The 20,701-nt window shown below is 41.4% G+C and overlaps 3 protein-coding genes across 4 annotated transcripts in view; 1 reads left to right on the top strand and 2 right to left on the bottom strand.

Moving 5' to 3' along the window:
* fkbp16 (FKBP prolyl isomerase 16) overlaps positions 1-4,086 on the top strand; it is a 33,356-nt gene extending 29,270 nt beyond the window's left edge. The window contains exons 6-8 of the mRNA XM_069686522.1: positions 135-212; positions 3,471-3,611; positions 3,696-4,086. Coding sequence (XP_069542623.1) covers positions 135-212; positions 3,471-3,611; positions 3,696-3,782 — 306 coding nt within the window. The 3' untranslated portion in view covers positions 3,783-4,086. The remainder of the gene's footprint in view (positions 1-134; positions 213-3,470; positions 3,612-3,695) is intronic.
* On the bottom strand, positions 4,029-13,601 carry rasef2 (RAS and EF-hand domain containing 2). Of its 2 annotated transcripts, XM_069686520.1 has the most exons (17): positions 13,079-13,601; positions 11,504-11,656; positions 9,149-9,239; positions 8,740-8,835; positions 7,836-7,913; positions 7,638-7,753; positions 7,490-7,558; positions 7,256-7,337; positions 7,059-7,129; positions 6,760-6,949; positions 6,579-6,680; positions 5,545-5,689; positions 5,380-5,461; positions 5,171-5,285; positions 4,977-5,090; positions 4,789-4,865; positions 4,029-4,713 (listed from the first exon to the last, which is right to left on the bottom strand). In XM_069686520.1, the coding sequence occupies exons 1-17, from the start codon at positions 13,390-13,392 to the stop codon at positions 4,611-4,613; spliced, it is 1,998 nt and encodes a 665-aa protein (XP_069542621.1). In that variant the 5' UTR covers positions 13,393-13,601; the 3' UTR covers positions 4,029-4,610. The 2 variants fall into 2 exon arrangements, with proteins under 2 accessions (XP_069542621.1, XP_069542622.1); XM_069686521.1 differs by lacking the exons at positions 11,504-11,656; positions 13,079-13,601 and adding an exon at positions 9,339-9,408.
* Positions 13,602-13,915: 314 nt separating this feature from the next.
* sema4ba (sema domain, immunoglobulin domain (Ig), transmembrane domain (TM) and short cytoplasmic domain, (semaphorin) 4Ba) overlaps positions 13,916-20,701 on the bottom strand; it is a 38,739-nt gene continuing 31,953 nt past the window's right edge. Inside the window, exons 9-15 of the mRNA XM_069687015.1 lie at positions 19,335-19,516; positions 18,738-18,888; positions 18,395-18,605; positions 18,199-18,314; positions 17,644-17,801; positions 17,437-17,528; positions 13,916-17,227 (exon numbers count right to left, since the gene is read on the bottom strand). Of these exons, the coding sequence (XP_069543116.1) occupies positions 16,464-17,227; positions 17,437-17,528; positions 17,644-17,801; positions 18,199-18,314; positions 18,395-18,605; positions 18,738-18,888; positions 19,335-19,516 (1,674 nt within the window). The 3' untranslated portion in view covers positions 13,916-16,463. The remainder of the gene's footprint in view (positions 17,228-17,436; positions 17,529-17,643; positions 17,802-18,198; positions 18,315-18,394; positions 18,606-18,737; positions 18,889-19,334; positions 19,517-20,701) is intronic.

Here is a 20,701-nt window from a genome sequence, read left to right as displayed (position 1 = left end):
TTGTTTATATGAGATTGAATTTAGTTCTTATTGAGTGAAAAAGAGCTGCTGCGTCTATGTTTTCCTTCTCTCCCTGTTTTGATTTATGGCTCCTCCAGCAGGGCTCACACTGTTGGCTTTCTAATCTCTTCCAGCTCCTGTCAGACAAGGGTGAATACAAAGAGGCCATGGAGGTGCTAAAAAGGGCCTTGAAACTGGAGCCAGCCACCAAGGTGAGATTACGTGGGTGAGCCGGTCCTTCCTCTCACCATGTCTCCTCCAAATCTGCCTGTGACTCTCATCTATCCCTCACATGCAGAGGAAAGGCCATGCTAAAATCTATGTCATATTATTACACCGACAGAATCTACTAATCAATACACAAATAAAGGTAATACAGGTAGAGCAAAAAGGAAAGGCCATTTTAATTCCCACAGAATTAGTTTCTATTTTTAATGGTAGCTGACTGGAGTTCCTTAAGAGTGAGCAGCGGGGGAACGAATCTAACAAATATCAAGCTAACAAGTCAGGCATGGTTTAGCACAGACCACCTTACCAGCTAATTGGTGCTAACATATCAATAAAAAAATACTAGCCTTTCCTTTGCACAAAGAAGCACTTTGGGTCATTTGTTGGATATGTGTTTGGCATAAAACCTTCAAAAGGCACCAACAACACAAACACAGCAGAGAGGTAAAGTGACTGAGTTAGCTGAGGTAACAGCGGGCATCTAACAGCAACTACATTTTGATATGCATAACTTTAAAACTTAAAGACCTCCTCCAGTGAAAATCAAGTGTTTACCCTTGTAAACATCTCCATGTGGTGTTTTTCATGTGCTACATGACATATCAGGGACAACATCAGCAGTCATCTCCATGGCTGGGCCTGTCTGCTTTTAAACTGCAGTGTACCAAGGACAGGCTGAACAACACGCTTTCAGATTGGCAGGGTTTGTGATGTCACAAACCTAAGGAGCCTATCCTGTTAATGGACGGGATGAGGCTATGCATATCATTATGTGCAACCTATGGCAACCGCTTTGGCGATGTCGTAATTTTAGCAAACTCACTGCGGACTAAGTTTTAACAAGTTGCCACTAAACGATGGCAGAGACGTGTTTTGTTTTTGCGACGGAGGGGCCGGTTAAAAATGTACGTAGTGGGCGGGGCCTATGCAGATTGGGGATTTTTTAATGAGGGAGAAGGAGGAGATGCCTTGAGAGGATTTTTACAAGGTAATTACATTTATTTTACAGAAAGAAACATATCAGACACAATTTATTATTTCAAGCAGCACATTTCATTTGTCTTAAAACATGACTGGAGCTGCTCTTTAAGCTTTTATGTACTTTAATAAAAAATGTACCCCCACACAGTGAACAAGAATTGAACAAAATTAGCCGTCGAGACCAAAACTGTACTTTTTGTACCCGGCTGGAAACGTGTTAATTCTGTTTGGTATTTTAATATGGGTCCTAATGGGAATAAACTCGCTTTTGAAGCCAGCCTCAAGTGGCCACTCAAGGAACTGCAGTTTGACACGGTTGTGTTGGCTTCTTTTGAATAACTCGAGGTTTCCACTTGGATTTACGTCTTCTTCAATTCCCCATGTTTATCAAGAAATAGAGTAAAAAAGTAGAATAGATGTTAAAGCAGAGGGTTCTCTTGGGCATGGCTACCTTGTGATAGTCAGGTCCCTACCACAGCTAACTTTAAACTAACAAAGAAGCATAGCATAGTGTGTTCTCTCTTTATGGCCGCTTCTGACTCCAAAAAAATCATGTCAAGAAACCAATGGGCTTCATGACAGGGGCTGCTTTCACTTCTTAGCAACAGTCCATGGCTGCTGCACATTAGCCTGGTGGTGATAGGTGAACAAAGAAGGCTTCACCAAAGTCATTAGGAATCATCCTGAGCAAGATATAAAGGAGTGGAGCAAATGATCCAGGCAACAAATCCAATGGTTGTTGAGAAATGTACCTCCAAACCTCACAGTGGCCCTAGAGGACAAATCATTATGGTTCATACTCAAACATAAATGTCTGTTCAGAACTTAATCCTATAATTCAGTTAAATAATTCAGTTTGAACTGAAGGCGTGGACTGACAAAAAGGTTGAGCGATACTGGATTTCATCAAACAAAAATAACCAAAATATTTATCTGCACCAATTTAAGCTAACATGTCTGATTCAGTTATAATCCATGACAGCCAAAACTTTGTTGAAAGCAGTATTAAACTAAATCTCCATGCACTAATTTAATCAAATCTGAATCTTGTTACAAATCATGATACAAAGGGAAGTGGAGAGTACAACAAATTAAATTTACTGCCTCATTAAGAGAACATTATTCACAGCTCCTCTCATCTTCATCCACATTCTGAAATCTCACAACAGCTTGTTTATATTTCATCTCCTCAGTGAGCAGTAAAACATTTCTGGTAAACTGTGAACAACACCTCCTCCTTCATGAAGAAAACCTCCTTCATGTGCAATATGAAAGTGCAGAGAATCACAAGCCACATTTGTTCACACATTAGCCAGAAGAGAAGAGGCGCCTCGGATCCCAGCGAGCTGCTTCTGTTCGGGGCCTGTTCTCTCTTGTTTGTGTGGTTCGTCTCATCTGCCAAATCCTCCACAGAGGATCTGGCAAACTGCGCATCTGGCAGTCTGCAGATGTGACCGCACTGCTCTGAGATGTCCGGCAAAAGTTGGTAAAAATAACAAGCGTGTGAGCTGAGAGTTGTGAGGCTGAAACCGGGCCCTCCAAAAGTAGTAAAGTGAAGGTAAAAGAGAGCCAGAGTCCACGCTGTGTAATCAAGATAACCACTCTGGTGTTTATTGGAACAAAACTGAAGAATAATCTCTGTTTTTTTAACATTATTTACCTCCCTGCTTCACTCAATGCAGGCTGGGTCTATGAAGTGTGAGGGGGACTTCTCTATCAGCTGTTTACGACACACTGTTCCCACTATTCCAGTGACCTGACCTAAAGGGCACACTGCCACCGTCACAAATATGTCTGCTCTTGTCTAGACAAAACGAAAATATCTGCTGCTTTGGTAATTACAGTCTTGTCTCAGTGCTGGATTAAATACTGATTTAGCTGCTCTGTGAAACTGCAGCTTTATAGATGGATGATCACAAAAAAGATGAAGCACTCTGCTAACAGGAAAGCATGTGTTACTTTCTTTTCTTTCAACACATTTTACGACAATTTACAACCTTTAATAAGGAATCCAATGGAAAAATATGATATCGAGTCCTTTGGGAAAAACACCACATAAAACATAGGATTGTTATGATCTGCTGGCTTCTTAATCTGTTGTCCTCAGTCGGTCAGGCTTTTAGTTTCAGACCTCTGCTCTCACCTAGTGGACATTTCCAAAACTGCAGCATCATTTTTTTTTAAATAAAGGGTGTCGGATATAGAAAACGGCTTTTAAGCAGGATGATTTAAAATGTTTTTCCCTCCTCGTTTTTCTCCAGGCGATCCACGCCGAGTTATCCAAACTGGTCAGAAGGCAGTCAGGAGGTAAAGAAACTCACGAGTGGAAACCGAAACCAGCGGAGATGCTCGGAGACAACATCTCACCTTTTCTGATTCCTTCTCGGAAGCAAGAGCCACCTGTAAGCCACAACAGCAACACCTCTAATATGTTTAATTCTGATGACCAACAGACTGGAGTTTTATGTCTTTGTTGTTTTTTTAAGGGACTCTCCTGGAAGTTTATACTGGGAGCTCTGGTTGTGGCCTTGGGCAGCTTAGTGATGTCGATGATTCTGACCGCGAGGAACTGAAATCCTCCCAGGAAGCACTCGCTCATCCTCATCTTTATGATCGTGTGAAGGTGGAGAGCTCGGTCGCAATTCCTCTTCAGTGAAGTTCATTTAAAAAGAGTTTTCTTCTTTGAAGACACCAGACAGATTTACAGTGCAGGAATGTTTCACTGAAGGTGTTCACTATTTATGATAATGAAGGCAGATCGATTATGCCACAGCAGGAGAGATTTCTGCTTAGTAAAAATACAGATGTCTCAGTCGTCTTTCCAGTTATTTCTGTTTTATTTGGAAAAGGGCTTACATTTCTGTTTGTCATAAAAAAAAGGGTCTTGGAAAATAATCCGGTATCACAGATACTCCGAAAAAGTCCTTTTGTAAAGTCTTTTACCAAACTGATAAAGAGTAAGTTTAGTAAAACTGAATTACCCTTTCACGATGATGAGGAACATTTGATCATTGCTCCGATAATTGAAGGTGTTGAAACTGCAATGTAATATTGCTTAATAAAAAATGTTTTGAAAAATGTTTTACTTGTTTTTTTCCCCCAAATTCAATCATCTCCATCACCAAAAAGTGGCAAAACCATCAAAATAATATAATTTCCTAACATTTATTTTACTACAATAAATTAAAAACCTAAGAAACATAAAAGTATGATTACATTACAAAGATTTGTGCCTGTACATTTTTCCAACAATGGAAATATTCAATTTGATCATACATATAAGATTTATGTAAATATATTTAACACTTGAGAGTTTAATATTCAAAAGGTTAAAAATGTTCTTCATCACAAAATAAAAAACACGTGGTCCTTCATTGTCCTGTACGTCAGCTGTCAGTCATCTACCGTCCACAGCAGGCGCCGTCGCTCTTCCTCTGGTCGGACGGACTCAGTCTGAGCGGAGTGTGCGACTCCCGCCTCTGATTGAAACCTTTCTTCACTTCTCTGTGGAAGGTACGACAAGTGTCAGAAGAGGAAAAACACTTTGAACTCTAACTCACTCTCTCTCTGAGCTCCTACCTGGCTAGATGAAGCACAGCCTCGACCACGTTGGTTCCCTCTTTGGCGCTCGTTTCGCAGAACAAGGCTCCGTAGGTCTGCAAAGCAAAGCACGGACATACCTGACTGCACTCAGTTTATTGACACACCTGGTAAGCTGGGCGTCTGTGTAAACAACTTTCAGTCAGGTGGAATAAAAAGTTACACACCTTTGCCAACTTCTCTCCGTGCATACTGTTCACACACTTTTTGTCAGGAAGTTGCTCCCGGAGGTCCACCTTGTTTCCAATAACACACATGGGGATTTTGTCCTCCGTTGAATCCTGAATTTAAACAAAGGAAACTATAAAACACACTCCAGCTTTTTGGCTGGGTCTTTCTGTGTCATTGATTCAACAGTTACCTGAATCTGATCCACCCACGCTCGCACGTTAAGAAAGCTGCTCTCTGATGTTACATCGTAGAGGAGCAGGACTCCATGAGCTTTACGGAAATAGGACCTGGCAATGCTACGAAACCTACGGGAAAAGAACAAGTAAATTCTCCAATCAGTTATTATAAAAAGAAACATTTTGCGGACACAGTTTTAATTGATTGACTAGAGTGCAATACCTCTCCTGCCCAGCTGTGTCCCATATCTGCAGGCTCGTCATCTCTCCGTCCACCAGCATCCTCTTCATCTGGAAATCAACTCCTGAGAACCAACAAGCACATGTCAATGACTGCAATTAAGAGTCTTTTTTTTTGGTCTATTAAATGTGATGTGTTTGCACTTACCCAGCGTTGTCTGAATGTCTCCTTTGAACTCGTTGAGCGTCAGTCTCAGCAGGAAACTGGACTTTCCAGATCCTGCGTCTCCGGCTAAAACCAGACGGTACATCGGAACAGGCTCCCCGTTTTCTACGATATCTGCGTCCAAAGGCTGCAGAAACACAACAAAAGAAAACTGTGTTCAAACTTGAATGGCATCAGAATGCTACCATTGACAACGCAGATGCAGATTTAGCAAGTGCTAGTTTAGCATATTAGCATGGTGACATTTGCAAATTGGCACTGAACACAAAGGCTAAAGGTAATGTCTAAGTTTCGCTGGTAGTTAGTTGTAAACCAAAGTGTAAGAGCCACATTAGTTTTCTATGTTAGCATATATGTGTAATTTTCTGTATCAACTGTGGGTGTCGCTGTTCTTCCACAGCTCAGGTATAAAAGGTGGGAAACTCATTGTTTGGGTGAGGTTTTAATCCCGGAGAGGAAAATATTTTTTGACAGCTATCGTGCAAAGATTACCGTCACTGTAAGTTGTGTGTTTTCTGTTTGGTATACAGTGGAATGGACTGCATTCACTTGATGCACAGAGGGATTAATAAAAAAACTCTGGCTGCCGTCAACCACAAACGCTTTATTTGGTAAAGTTGACTGCAAACTTCGGCAAAGGTCATCTCAGGTCACTCCTGGGTTAGGCACCTCAGCAGCTCAATACTAGACTTAACTCCTTTCACACAAAGTATTGGATGAATTACAACCTGATGATGAGATGCTGTCGCCCTCACATTGGGTAGAAATACAAATCTGATCGATCGTGAGATGTTTAACCGAAGAAGTGCAGGAAAAAACATATTAGCATATGAATCTTGTTGTTTTTTCCCTTGCAAATAAGGGAATAGATCACTAATGTGGATTGATCATATGATAGACCTGTGAAGCAAGAGGTCGGGAGTGGAAATTCTTTGTTTTGAGGGGTCACGACCCAGAAAGGTCGGGAGGCACTGAACGACACAGAGGCCATAGGGACACACAGGAGCCCATTTTACCTTTGAGGAAAATGCAGACAAACGTCTTCGTAGCGATGATGAAATGGAGCTTGCTCTACTAGGAGTCATTGACGCTGCAGCTTCAGATTTTACCTCTGATATCTGTAACAAAGAAAAAACTCATTTAAAGTCACAGCTCAACAGCAGGTTTGAACTTTCTGACCGTTTGAACCGTTCTGACCTCCACATCAGACGGGACACAGGAGTAACTGTGATGCACAGTTTCCGCCAAGCTCCTGTTGTCGTCGCTGTCGAAATCGCTGCCCGCGCTGTCAACCGTGTCCATCGGCAGGGAGACTCCACTGTCCAGGTACTTATCAGCCCAGGACGCCACGTGAGAGTAGGTCGTCTTACTGAGATCCTGCTCTGAGCTGCACAAAGAACAGACACATACACACACTAGCTTTAGCAGCGACAATTTAATTCCCCCGAGATCAATCCGCAGATTCACAGTATCAGTGTGTTAAGAACTTTCTATACCTGCCGTGGTTGAAGGTGCTCTGCCGGAGCGGTTTCATCCTCCGGGCAGGGATTTCATTTTGAGGGGAGAGCTGATGAGCAGATTAGGAAAGGCAGGGAGGAAACTTTACACTTGAACTGGTGAAAACAATTTGCTGTCAGCTTTATCTGATGTGTAGGGTATGAGGAAATACGTCATCAGCAAATGAGGGACTTACCCGCCGTTTAGCTGCAACTGCTTCACTGGCCAACGCGGAGCGAAGTCCGTCGTTACTGTCATACAGGTTTTTGTTCATTTCCCTAATGAGGCGTTCAAGGAAATAAGACAGGTTAGCAGGAAATACTTCATAAAAAGACCTGTTTAATTTGACTTGTGGTGACTATTTTTCAAACACTTAACACTCAATAAATGTCCTAACTGGACAGCGATATGAAGTGAGGGGCAGACTTACTGGAGAATCTGAATCTGACTGGAATAGGACTGGTATTCAATAATCATCCTCCTCAGTTCTTCTGTTTCCCTGTAAAGAAAAACATGCTGTGCTGATTGCTCCATCATATTTGGTGTCAACAGACTTGAGCTGCGAGCTGCTGCCTCACCTTTCATGTTGAGCTTTCTGGTCCGCGTACATGTTCTTCAGCTTGTCCAGGTCTGAGTGCAGGATGGCGATGTTTGTCTGGGCTTGCACCAGAGACGTCCTCAGCTGCTCATTTTCCTGCGACAAGTTTTAGTGAATAAATAAAACAATTCTCTCCAACAAGGACACAATATGTTCAACTAAAACAGGCACTTCTTACCTGTGAGAGATCACCGATCTGTCTGTTCAGTTTGTCCACTTCCTCCTTTGATTGGTTGTAGTCTGAGTCCTGTTGGCTCTTGAAAATAGACATTAGCACAGATTTCCGTGTAATCAGTCACATATATTCACTTTAAAACACAAAAACGAAAACATTGGCATTTTAGAGACCAGTAAGAGCAGGTTCAGTGAGACCTGCAAATGCAGACATGTCATTATAGCCCAACTGATACTGAAAGACAACAAACAGCCCTGTTAATTGCTACATATTTGCTGCCAAATACTGAAAGTGTGCAATTAGATTAAGTTCTGTCTTTGTCTCTTGAACAGAAAACATTTTGTCGGTTGTACCAATCACAGTTTGTGCACTGTTGCACACGCAGACGCCCAGTTGCTGGTCATAACCTCAAATGTGAAGCCAAATTACAAACAGGCGACATTTAACACTAAAGCTCATTTGTCTTTTGATGTTTAGATGCTATAAAAGCAAATTCAATCATTTACAGCTGTTGAGAAAATGGAAACGTATATATAAAATCAGATCTAATATGATTGGGAGCAAAATCTGATCCCAAAAGGATAATAGAGACACATTTGAGAGGTATTGTGTTGCTATGAGTGAAGTGTCTTCTTCCTCAGGTGGATCCTGATAGGTTGTTTCTACACTCTAAGATCAGGCAAGATATGAAGTCTTTAGCGCTCCTCTTTGAAAGGTGACCCAAAGAAATGTGAGACATTTTGGAAAACACCTCCTCCCTCCCTCAGTCTGTCAGGTAAGGTAGGTGTTACCACAGAGATTATACCAGAGCTGCATGTGCAGAAGCGTTTGTGTTGTCTTTCAGGTACAGCCTAACTCTTTTTCACGATATAAGAACAAAGTAAATGTTGTGTGTGATAACAACTACCTTTAACAGTCTGTCCACAGCTGCATGCAAGTCTGTGACCTCGTTCTGGTGCTTCCTCTGCATGCTCGCCAAAGCCCCCTCCATTTTCTTATGCTCCTGCAAACATGAAACCAAGGAAATTAGGAGGTGCAGACGTGCTCGGCTCCTGAAGAGGGGCTTTCATCTGACTCTACAGAGGCTCTTTGTGAGGGGACGTGTAGCCTGCTGCTGTGTGCTACACCACATATATGCAGGTAGCTCACAGGAATCAATGAAGAATGTGTAGAAAGTTTACTATGGAATAAATATACATTTTCAGACCATTGCTCTCTTACTGATGATTGAATTAATGCAGCTGCTTGTCCAACACTAAACTTTCTGTAAACATCAGAGTAAATCACAACAAAAATACTGCAGGTAACACACTTACCTCCTTCCTCACCCTCTCCTCTGTCCTGGCAAGCTGCTGCTGTATGTCGTCCTCCAGCTCCGTCAGCTGACTGTTGTTCATCTCCTCGGCTCTGTTTGAACAGAGAAGGACGTTTAAGTTCGTGCAAAGCAAAGCAGGTTCTCAAACAGAAGTCGAAGAGATTATCGAAGCAGGAAGAAAATGCTTTCACCTCCTGGTTACTTCAATCCACCTGACTGATTTGACTTCAAACCTGCTGCATTTGTGACTGCTCCGCTCTCGTCAGACGACAAGTGAACCAACCAGAGCAGAGGAAGGAAGGGGGGGCAGACTTTGACGAGCAGATTCCACAGGTGTACTAAACTGTGTCCTGTCTCCATCAAAAAAACAAACTCGCATATATTTAATTTTACTTTGCGTGAGAAGATTTTACAAAGGTCTATTTGTGTCACCAGATGGAGGAAATATAAGGACAATAAATGGGTATGACCACTTTGTAAAAGGAGTCAAATAACAAGCCGGGGCAGCACATTTAAGTCTTCCTGCTTCCTTGAACAAGGAATGTCACCTTTCTCATGTTGTGTAGTCACTGAAGCACAGAAAGAAACAAAAACAGCTCAGACACGTTGTTCTTTCCCAGGAGCAGGACTGAAATTCAATCTATGTGAGCGACCATTTCACAGATTAAAAGGGAATTACTAAAAGACTTAACAAACATCTTCCGTAAGCCTTTGAAATACAACCTACAGTAGTAACAATCAATGCCCAGCTTCAATATCAGTAAAGTCTGTGGACTACCTTACAGTATAAAGCACCTTATCTTTCCTTTCCTAAAGGTGTGAAATGTATTTTTTCTGTATGATTCCAGTGAACATTTTGCAGTGAGAATCATCCTGCCTTCACTTACAATCTATTTTAACAGAGGAGTACAGAGGACTCATAGAGAGCTACGTCACATGGTGCAACAAAAACCACCTAGAGCTCAATTTCACCAAAACCAATGAGCTTGTGGTGGAAAGGAACAGCAGGCGCCCTGTCCTGTTTGTCATCCAGGGAGAGGAAATGAAAAGGGCGGACTCATATTTTACTTTGGGGTCCAAATCAATAAAAAGAACTCACAACACAGACGCTCTCTACAGGAAGGAACAGAGCATGCTGTTCTTCACAAGGATATTCAGGGTTTGAAACTGCGTTGATTTGACTTTGTCGAGCTTTGTGTTTCTTGTTCGGCAGTATGTCTGTGAGTGTGGACGTTCAAAGAGACAAACAAAACACAGAGTCAAATATTTGTATGTGCAAATAAAGCTGATTCTTTGTTATAGCCATGACAGTAGACAAAGCTTTGTAGCAGGAGAGAAGATACACATTCTAAGACCTTGTTGCCTCAATCAACCTGGTAGCACACAAGATCTATACAATCACCAGAGTTTCAAGGTGGGCACCCATGATTAGTGTCACTAACTCAGGATCTGACCAGAATTAAAGTATGGCCACATTCACTCCTTTTGATCCTAAGTTATGCAGTTGAATAATGGCAAGAAAAGTTTTTTTCCACATCATTATGATGTCACATTTAAGTTGACCTTTTACATTATGGATTTAAAATTCATCATTTAATCGTTTTTGACAGGTGGGTGAAAATTTCTACCTTCATAGAGAATTCATTTGAGAGTTATTACCAAAAATGTAATTGTGACCTTTGACCTTTAGCCACCTAATTCTAAACAATTCACATTCAAGTCTAAGAGGACATTTTCTTTAATTCAGGAAGTATTATGTTCATAAGAAGGGATGTATGTATGGTTGAACAGAAATGTTGCTGTCAGGGACGAAGAGACATCAAAATCCCAGTGATTATTTAATTTCTCTCCAAGTGAGCCAGCTGACAGCACCATCTGAAGAAACCAAATGACAGCTCGATCATATCAATATTTCTAATCATAAAACTGGATCGATAACAAAGAAGTTTGCTGATAATGCGAAATCACAGTTATGTCAAGCAGTTAATCTCAGCACATGCAGTGGGGTGGTTTTTCCACTGTCTGCGTGGTCTACAGCCACAAGAGGGCAGCAGTTCACCGCTGCTCTGTGGTCAAAACAAGCCAACAGGCGGTTTTGGTCCATTATGAGTATTTAGAGATCTCTGCAACTAACACTTCAAGGAGTTGAAATTATTAACATCACATTTTTTAAAAACTAAATATAAATGCTAAAACGCTTATATGGGTTGAATGTCGATCATCTTTCACACCAAATGATGTGGCTGAAAATAATGGCCCTTTACCTCATGACCATCCTGTTTATTGTTTAATTGAAAGGTGACATGTTTTCATATTTACTGGACCCTTACAGGAAGATGTTGTCATTTGTATTTACCGCTTTAAACTCGTCTCCAGCTGTTCACACTCTAGCTTGCTGTCCAGGCTTTGACTGATCAGAGAGTGGATGATCTCCTCATACTGCTGCAGCACGGTCATGTTTGCAGAGGTGTGAATGGACTGGTAGAGATCAGCCAGCTGATCCCTGAGACTGTGGGAGGAGAACAAATAGTTAGTTACCACCTACAATGAACGGGTCAGTGGTCATACTCCACCTAAACATATATTTCAGCACATCTTCTTACACTTAAATTTCAAAAGTGAGCAATGTCACAAAATGTTGAATTTAAATTAAAAAAATTACAAAGCATGTGCTCAGGCCTGTTTTGTCTTAATGTAGAATTAAATACTGTGACATTAACAAAGTTCTATTAAACAAATAATATGATTGTGTGTTTAAGGATCATCATTAGCATCACATGTTTGACCCAGAAACAGGTGGATGTGCACTGAGCTTATTAATCAACCTTTAGACAGAACTGTGACTATGTAGAGTGAAACCTAAAATATCAATAAGGCTTTTTCTGTTCTCATGTATCACGATCTGCCAAAACATTTGGAGAAAAATCATTGGTATATTTATTTCAACTTGATCACTTATGACAGCTCTAATTTGGTTTCATATCAACAATTAACTTTCTTATGTATTAACTTCCATACAGAAATAATAATGTGATGAAACCAATGTTAATCTAAACTCTCATGATCTTTATGATTGTGGCATCAATAGATGCTGTCTTTTTCTGTAGTTCCCTTCACAATTATAGCAACTTTTAACTGAATTAGAAAGATACCTACTTATCATTAAGAAATATACACTTCTTTGCCATTTATCTAGGCTAAACCAACCTAAAACTAATGCAAGTTAAAGCATGCAATAAATCCTCCTTTCAAGAGGCAGTTTGTTGTACTGTTGAGAGTAAGTTAAATCAACTTTTAACATGAAATAAAATTAACAAAGAAATCTTAACTTATTTTTGCATTACAGGCCTTATCCTGATCTTTTATTAGCATCTGACGATCTTCCTCAAGTAATGGAATTTTCCTAGTTGTCATGACAATAGCAAATGTTTGACCTTTGTGAGCTGGGGCACAAGGTGACAACTGTGATATCTCTACTAAAACAGAGCTAATTCCACCCACTGGGATGAACAGAAAAAAGTTACCAAGTGGAATTTAAATTAGGATTCTTTTGTAAATGTAATTTGCTTCACATAAATAAATAGACCCGTGACGTCGAGAAACTGTCAGTGTATAATAAGGGGACTCTACGTATAGTTAAATAAGCGTGTTAAGGTTAAATAAGCTAGAGTTAGAGGAAAGTTTCGCTCCAGTATCACTAGTATCACCCAGTGATAATATGTGTAGCTTTTGTGTACGTCCTATTCAAAAGCTTGAAAATATTGTACCGTTAGTTATTAAAATGTTTTAAAACGAGCTGGAACTGGTTCCGAGCGCTGCTGTTGACGTAACCTGGCGGTTAACTGACGTAAATAACGTCCATCAAGCAGCAGTAGCCGCTGGCTAGCTGAATCCTGGTAAACACGGAGCAAGCAGCCGGATGTCACTTTACCTTTCGGAGATGAGAGACTCCGCATCTATCCTGCTCAAAAAATCTCCCCACAGACTGGCTGGGTTTATGGTGGACCCGGCGGTGCCTAAAGACGCCAGGTTTAGAGTCTCTGAAACCTCCTGAAATCTGGATGAAAACTTGCTGTAGGTGATGTATCCGTCTTCGTCCGCGTCGAACTTGTCGAACAGAGTTTTCGTCTCACTTTCGGGGACGTTGAGCTCGTGACAGACAACGGTGAAGTCCTCGTACTCGATCTTACCGGACTTGTTCACATCACAAGCAGAAAACAGTCTGCGAAGACTCGGTCGGTCCATAGTTGAACGTTAAAAACACATAAAAAGGACATAAAATGGTCTCTTAAAATTTCACACCGGACTTTGGCTGCGTGTGGTCCAAAATAAACGCCTCTGGTAAGGTGTCAATGAAGGTCTCACATAGGTAATGAAGAGCCGCCCATTGGTCCAGGTCGCAGTGTAGGCGGGTATCGTCCGAATCAATTGACCCAATGCGCCACTTCCTACCTGCTGCTGTAGCAACCAACGTCTGTAGTTGTTTGGTTTAGTCCAGAAAAGATGTCATCCATGTGTGCATTGGATCTTTAATACAACACAAGTACAACAGATACGCAAGTGGCTCTATTTGCCTTTAAGGTGTGTGCTGCTTGCGAGTTTTATCAGACACTCCTCTTTGTTCCCCTTTGCAGAGTCTGTCTGACTCCACCCTTAAAGATTAAACATTAAAAAATAGGCAGCTAATAAAACCCTTCAAATCTTCACATTTTCATCTGCACGATGAGAAGGAATGTTTCACTTAATAAAATCAAGAACCATTCAAATAGAAAATTATCCATTTGATCTTTATTTGAAAAATTAAAATAAAGTGCTTTTTATATACAATACAAAAAAAGAACAAAAACAGTAGTGATGTATGATACAAAAAAATACAATTCACAATATTTTTTACATTGGCAGCTGAATTTACAAAACAATTTTACATAAAAACTCTTTTACTTACAATACATGTTGATAAGAGTCTGAGCAACTTGTACTGTCACAAATAGAAGGCCAGACTACAGTGGTTCATTAAGAGAGAGCAGACAACAATACTTTCACTGTGGCGTAATTATTTTAGGCTTGTATTCAGATGAAAGCATGTTCAGTACCTGCACATATTTGACTAAAAATCAATGCCACTAAATATTTGTTCTGCACGTTAATTTAATATTGTTTGGATGAGAGCCACTTCACAAAAGCTGCCATTTGTTTTAATAACAGTCAGAGCATGAGTCTTTCATGACGTGGGATTGATTATAGCTGACCAGTCTTTGAAATTCACACAGTCGTTTTTTGCAGTGCCTCTTTCAACACGGGTAACATAATACTTATATTTAATTGAATATTAAAAAAAAAAAAATCAGCCAGTGGTTACTTATGTGCTACAGTTTTAGAATAAACTCTTGTCCCTGACAGATGCTGAAGCCACCAAAACAAAAGAGAAAATAAAACACCTCAGGAGCACACACTGCACAATCAACAGTGTTAAATTCCACATACTCCATGTTTTCACTCTCGTCTCTGAGCATGAGCGGTCCTGTCACACCTGAAGTGGAACATTTGACTCTACAGCACTACTACCTGGTTAGTTTTATTATCCCAAGAGGCACATCTCTTGATTATTATTTCACAAGGCATGATCCGTTTACCTCAAGGCAGATTTGTCATCAAATCCAGAACCTGCATTATACTAAGGCTTTTCAGCATCATGTGCAAATCCAATGCATTCAGAGTCGAGCGGTCTGCCTTCCTGCATTTTTATGAAATTCAAATTTTGCAGGCTGCTTTACAACACCAGAGCCAAACTCAAGTAAGACTTACATAATTTTGTATGACATGAAAATGCTTTCAAGTTACTCAAACATCTGACACATGAATCTGGATGACTGAGTGCTTTATAATTCATTATTACCAACTAAGGGGATGTCTAATCAAGATTATGCAACATTCCTGTTTAAAACTGGATGAGGATGAGAATTATTTCCTTTATGGTTGCCTTTAAAACCATTGAAGTTAGCAGAGGGCACAAAATGTCTATCAAAGTTGAGGCTATACAGATGTGTGTTATTATGTCAAATGATAAGCAGGTGTGGTATACAAATGTGTTATTTCCCTTTGAGAATAGTGATAAATACCTAAAATATTAAAGTATGACAGTGAAAAATGTCTCTCAAAAAGACAAATCTGGCCAGTCTTCCTCCCTTAAACAACCCAAAATGGCTAAAACCTCTTGCATACTTAGAGCGTGATGAGAGCGAGTGTGTGTTTGTGCGTGGGTGTGTGTCACTGATCCTAATGTAACACCTTTGAGCTTACTCAGCCTGGAGGTGAGGCTGTCGTGGTGTTAACCCCCCACTTCACATTGTTTGCTTTGCATAGACTGCCTATCTCATGAAGAGCGTGATAATACCTGGAATGAGATTTTTCCCTTTATTACATTTGGTGACAGAAAAACCCAGCAGAAGGTCGGGCTTTCACGGAGGAATATTTGTGCCAACTGATAATAGCAATACTTATATGAAAAAAAAAATACCTGTCTTATATAATCAGTATTTTTGGTGTGTAGTGATTGAAGTGGTAAGAGTTTCTACAACATTTCCACTGAGGTGATTACTTGTGTGTGTTTTCTTTCACTTGATAATAATATTAAACGTTATCTTTTATTTCTTTCTGATGCTGTGTAATATTTCAACCTAAACAATGAGTATATATATAACTGTGAATGCACAAAGGCTATCTAAAAAAAATCTGACAGGACATTTTTTTTCTGTCTTGCCTGCCACTGGATTGAACTGTATATTCTGGTGTGAGTATTTACTTTGCTACAGAAGAGTACATAGTGCATAGCCTCAGCGAAGGGTAGGCTCTTACCATATGACAGAATGGAAATAACACAGCAAACACTGCACCAGCCGTTAGAGGAAACAGGTTTGAATTTCACTCTCTCTTTTAAAGCATTGCCAGTAGATTTCTTGGACGGACTGATTGGCAATGCTGTGAAATTCAATCGCTGAATCATCAGGACAAACCACCGCTACGCTTGATACATTCCTGTGAGCCGTGCGTGAAAAAGTCTGAAGGCAAACTGGAGCTTCTTCAGTGTGCTTCGAATGCACCTGAATAAGAGGGAGTGAGAGGAAAATAATAAAATGTACATGGACCACAGGGACAGAACAAAAAAAGTAAGTGCAAAATCTGTGTAATGAAATATCTCTCCATGAAGAGTCTCATGTTCCTCAGTTCCCCCCTCCTATAGACTTTTGTCTCTTTCAGCAAGTGCGCTCTTTCCTTTCAGTTTAAAACGAGTCACTCCACATAACATGAAGCCCATCTCACACTATTGAGTCTTTAATCTCGGAGCCCAGTCGGACTCGTGGCCGTGGGCATGTGGGAGAGATCTCTACGTGGCTCTCTCTTAAGTTCAAAGGCCTCTTCTCCGACTCGGAGAAGCTCTTGCTGTTGTCAGGCGACGAGCACTCGTGCGGCGGAGTGCTGCAGATGTAGTTGTCGTTAAGGGTCTGGTAGCCCTTGTGGTCTGACACAGACGCTGTTACTGTGTTGCCATTTAGAGGCAAGTTCTCAGCCGGTTTACCCCCCACTATTCTGGGCTTCTTCTGCTGCATGTTGGGGCACTCTCCCTCCTTGAGTATGGACTTCATGTGGTCGCGGTGCCTGTAGACCACAAACAGAGAGAAGACCAGCAGAGAAAACGCCAGGAGCGCACACACCACTATCAGCTCGTTCCAGTAGGTCTTAGTGTTGATCTGCGCTCCTGGCAGGATGATAAACTCCTCCTGGGGGATCTGCGGTGTACGTGAGCGGCCTGTCAGGGTGGTGCTCTCCTGCTTGGCCTCGCCCCTCACGCAGTAGTTGGCCAGCAGCTGTTTGAAACCTTCCTCCACTGACCAGCACTCGTAGGTTTCCTGCCTGTCAGCCTGAGCTACCACTACTAGCCCCCCTTCTGGGCTGGGGTAATGGAAGTGACCTGCGCTCTCACTGAACTCCCACCTCCTTTCAGCCAAATTAGAGCGCAGCTTGCAAGGCAGTACTTTGAACGTGTTGGCTGGGATAATGATCGCCTGGCATGAAGACGTTCCTGTGAAAGTCAAAGCGGAGACAGACCCAGTCAGATACTGCATTAAATAAGATGTGCCACCTACTCTGGTGCAGTATTCAGAATAATAATGGGTTGATACTCGAACATATTTGCGATAAAGGCTTAAATTGAAAGGCAAAGCATGCAAAAGCCCAGCAGAGTGCCGTTCTGTGAATCTGTGACAGTCCACAGAAGAGGAGGTCACTTACGTGTACGTGGAAGTTTAGCAAACCGTGGGCTTGGCACTGTTTTGTTGCAAATAGCTGATGTGTCTGCTTCATCTACATCCTGTTGCCAGGCCCTGAAACACGTTTATTTAATCAGAAAATATTCACACTCTCGCCATCTTATATTTACATATCATAGAGATGTTTGTGTAAAAGCTTTGTAGATGAATGTGCATGAGGGATGCTTACTTGCTCGAAGGAGTCTGTCTGACATCTACACACTGCCTCCCGTTCCAGGCACAGTAAGGATCCCTGGAGAGGATGCACTCCCCACAGCTCTGATAGTTAGTGCAGTTAGCTACTGGGACCTCCACCAGTTCAGAGAACGATGAAACGTAAAGCCGACCCTGTGGAGGAGAGACGGCAGAGCAGGGGACAGGAAGAAAGTGCCCCAAATTCAGTTACTGGTGTACAAATTTCATTAGCAGAGGTGTAGGTATATAGGTATTTATAAAGTTTAATAGGTTTCTTTTGTGCAAATAAGTAACAAAGGCAAGCTACAAATTAAGAAGTGTCACTATTCCAGCTGTTTAAACCCCAGCTGTTTGCACATCCCCTGAGAGGAAGCTACATGTTATTAGCTCATTGAACACGAGCTCAGCTTCAGGCTGTGACTCTTCATGGCTCATGGAACCTCTAAACTGCCAATAAATGAGTTTACTCAGCTTGTTATTAGTTCACATCATGAGAGCGCTCTGTGAAGCAAGCTGGGCCTGTTTTCCCTCTGTACACACTCCACTTTACCTTGTCAGTGTCCAGCTCAATGTGTTGCACCGGTCTGAAGTCATGGAAGACCACCATCTCCTCGATGATGTGCATCTTGTTGTTGACGTTAATGGCTTTATGGAGCCTACCGTCGTCTGTAAGACATAAAATAATTTTGATTAGATTGAAACTAATGAAACAGGATGCTACAAAGGGGTTGATGTAAGTCCATTACCTGTGCCAATGAAAAGCACATGATATGCCTTCTTTGCCACCTGGACTCGATGGACGGCGATCTGCGTGTAGCGAACATTACGTTTCAGGAGGAGAGGCTGACTGCGGATGACGCTGTCCATCAGGAAGTGGTCTTTGACAAAATTCAACACCTTGTCCGGCATGTGCAAAGAGGAGGAGATGCCCTGATCCCTGAGAGCATTTGTGATACACTGTGGAGGGTAAACATTTCCTCACTTTAGATAAGGCACTGTAGAGCACGTCAATGTTTCTGTCACTCAGATTTTACTATGATAACCCTTTGGGCTGACTTCTCCAGCAGAGGGCAGCAGGCAGGCACTCACCACTCCAGGTCGAGGCTCCGGCACCGGGTGATTATACGTGTACCACTGTTGAGTTTCTCTGTTGACCTCGCGGTATCGCCCGCTGAATGCCTTTTCCACCTGGTCCATAGTGAAGGCACACACTGCAGAGCTCCCTGAGGCACCTTTATACCTGATAAGACAGAATCAACACTAATTAATCATCTATTGCATTTAGATCTTTTAGAACCTTAAAGAGAGGGGTCTGTGAGGGGATGCTTTACTCTGAAAGCCTTAAATTACTAATTTTGAGATATTCAGTTAAAAGAAAATCACACTCAGCCCTTAAAAAAACATAAAGCATGTGTTTCTACATTGTTAACTTCTCTTCATGGAGTTCATCCTTCATTCATTAAACCTTCAAAAAGGACCAAAATACTAGAGAACCTTTTGTCCTCAATGCTAGCTACCATATGGCCCTACTTGCTCACTGATTTTAATAAAAACAATTGAATTGCATACCTCCGACAAAAGACATTTTTATCGCTCCTGGGTGCCACATTTTCTCAACATATCTGTAGGTCTCACTGTATTAGTTTTGTTGATGTGTAAATCAAAGCAGAGGGAGTCAGTCCTCACCACTGAGACGTGAAGACTCCATAAAACACAGTGTTCTTCCAGTCCTCGGGGCTCGGCGTCAGCACAAACATATCCTGGATTATGTTGAAGGGGAAGCCATCATCAGGCAGAGAGCACAGGAGCTGCGCCTTCAGGAAGGTCGTAAATTTCTTCTGCAGAACCCTCTCGCCTCCTATGTCACCCTGCAACACAGACATCGGAGGTTTGGTGCCGTTTCGTAAGTGGCCAGTAGAGGGTGCAAGAATATAAGACTGACACCTGTGTGAGGAGATGAGTGTTGACAATGCCTCCAGAAAAAAAAGCAGTTTGATTTGATGAGATCTGACAGGCTTGTAAAAGGCATGAAATAATAATGTGCACCATGTGGTATGCAGCCATGGCATACCTTACATACCATAACATACAGTTAATATTTGATGTTCTATTGTGATGGGAAAATATCTGTGTCCTATTCATTTAGACTAAAAAGAGAACAAAAGAGTTTTCAGGTGAAGCTGTTTAATTTAATATCATTGAAAAGTATAGTAAAAGCACAAGGAGCTAAACAGTTAAACTCGAGGCACAGGCTTTAGGGTCATGAAATATACATCACAACTGGCTTTGATAAATAAAAACACTTCTGGCTTTGAGGAGAGAAATGCTTTTAAATGGGAAAGAAAGGGAGGCATTGCTCCCCAGCAATCCTTCTTCACTGACACTAACTCCGTTATTCGCTGCCTTTGGCTCTGGCCTTCAAAGTGATGCGAACACAGGACCTCCTTGACATGGAGACTAATTTAGCTATAAAGATTGTACTTAAGGATATGTGTAGTAGTTGGAGAGCAACTACTTTAAAGTCAACATAAAAGTGATTTACAGAAAGTGATTTATGACAGTAAAACAGAGAAGGTACAGGTAGGTGACTCCAGATGTTCCACCTACACAAACCCTTGAGATTTAAAGGGATGATACTGTCTGCACCAACCACTGTGTCTGTTTACATTTGTTTATGGCATTATTTATTCCAATTTCCCCACAGGCCTAGATCTAACAGGATGAAAGCCTGATGAAGAAATAAGTTGTTTTAAAAATGTGCAGAGCAGAAGAGCAAAGAGAAATATTAAGTGATCCAAACTACATGAAACCCTTTAACATGCAGCTTCAATTGAGTCCACTTTAGCATTACATTAATCAGAGGAAATGGCAGCGCTCGATGGGAAGTGAAATGACACATGACCAATACTGAGCTTCTGAAGCGATGACTTACTGTAGTAACTCAGGCAGATAATGAGCAACATGCAGTACACCCTCCAGTCCTCCTGGCTGAACCTAGTTGTATAATTTAATGCCACTCTGTGCTTAAACTGCCTTCTGAATAATTGAAGCAA

Source organism: Semicossyphus pulcher, unplaced genomic scaffold (assembly GCF_022749685.1).
Source record: "Semicossyphus pulcher isolate SPU_LCO1_2020_fin unplaced genomic scaffold, fSemPul1.0.p SCAF_8, whole genome shotgun sequence".
In the NCBI taxonomy this organism is placed as follows: Eukaryota; Metazoa; Chordata; class Actinopteri; order Labriformes; family Labridae; genus Semicossyphus; species Semicossyphus pulcher.
This window is presented reverse-complemented; position numbering and strand designations above follow the sequence as displayed.

What these genes read in the sequence shown, in the direction of transcription:
- rasef2 (XM_069686520.1), bottom strand. Translation starts at nt 13,392, where the DNA reads ATGGACCGACCGAGTCTTCGCAGACTGTTTTCTGCTTGTGATGTGAAC. An exon ending in ACGGAGAGAAGTTGGCAAAG is followed by an intron (nt 4,866 to 4,976) that starts GTGTGTAACTTT and finishes TTTGCTTTGCAG; the next exon opens with ACCTACGGAGCCTTGTTCTG. An exon ending in GCTGTGCTTCATCTAGCCAG is followed by an intron (nt 4,714 to 4,788) that starts GTAGGAGCTCAG and finishes TACCTTCCACAG; the next exon opens with AGAAGTGAAGAAAGGTTTCA.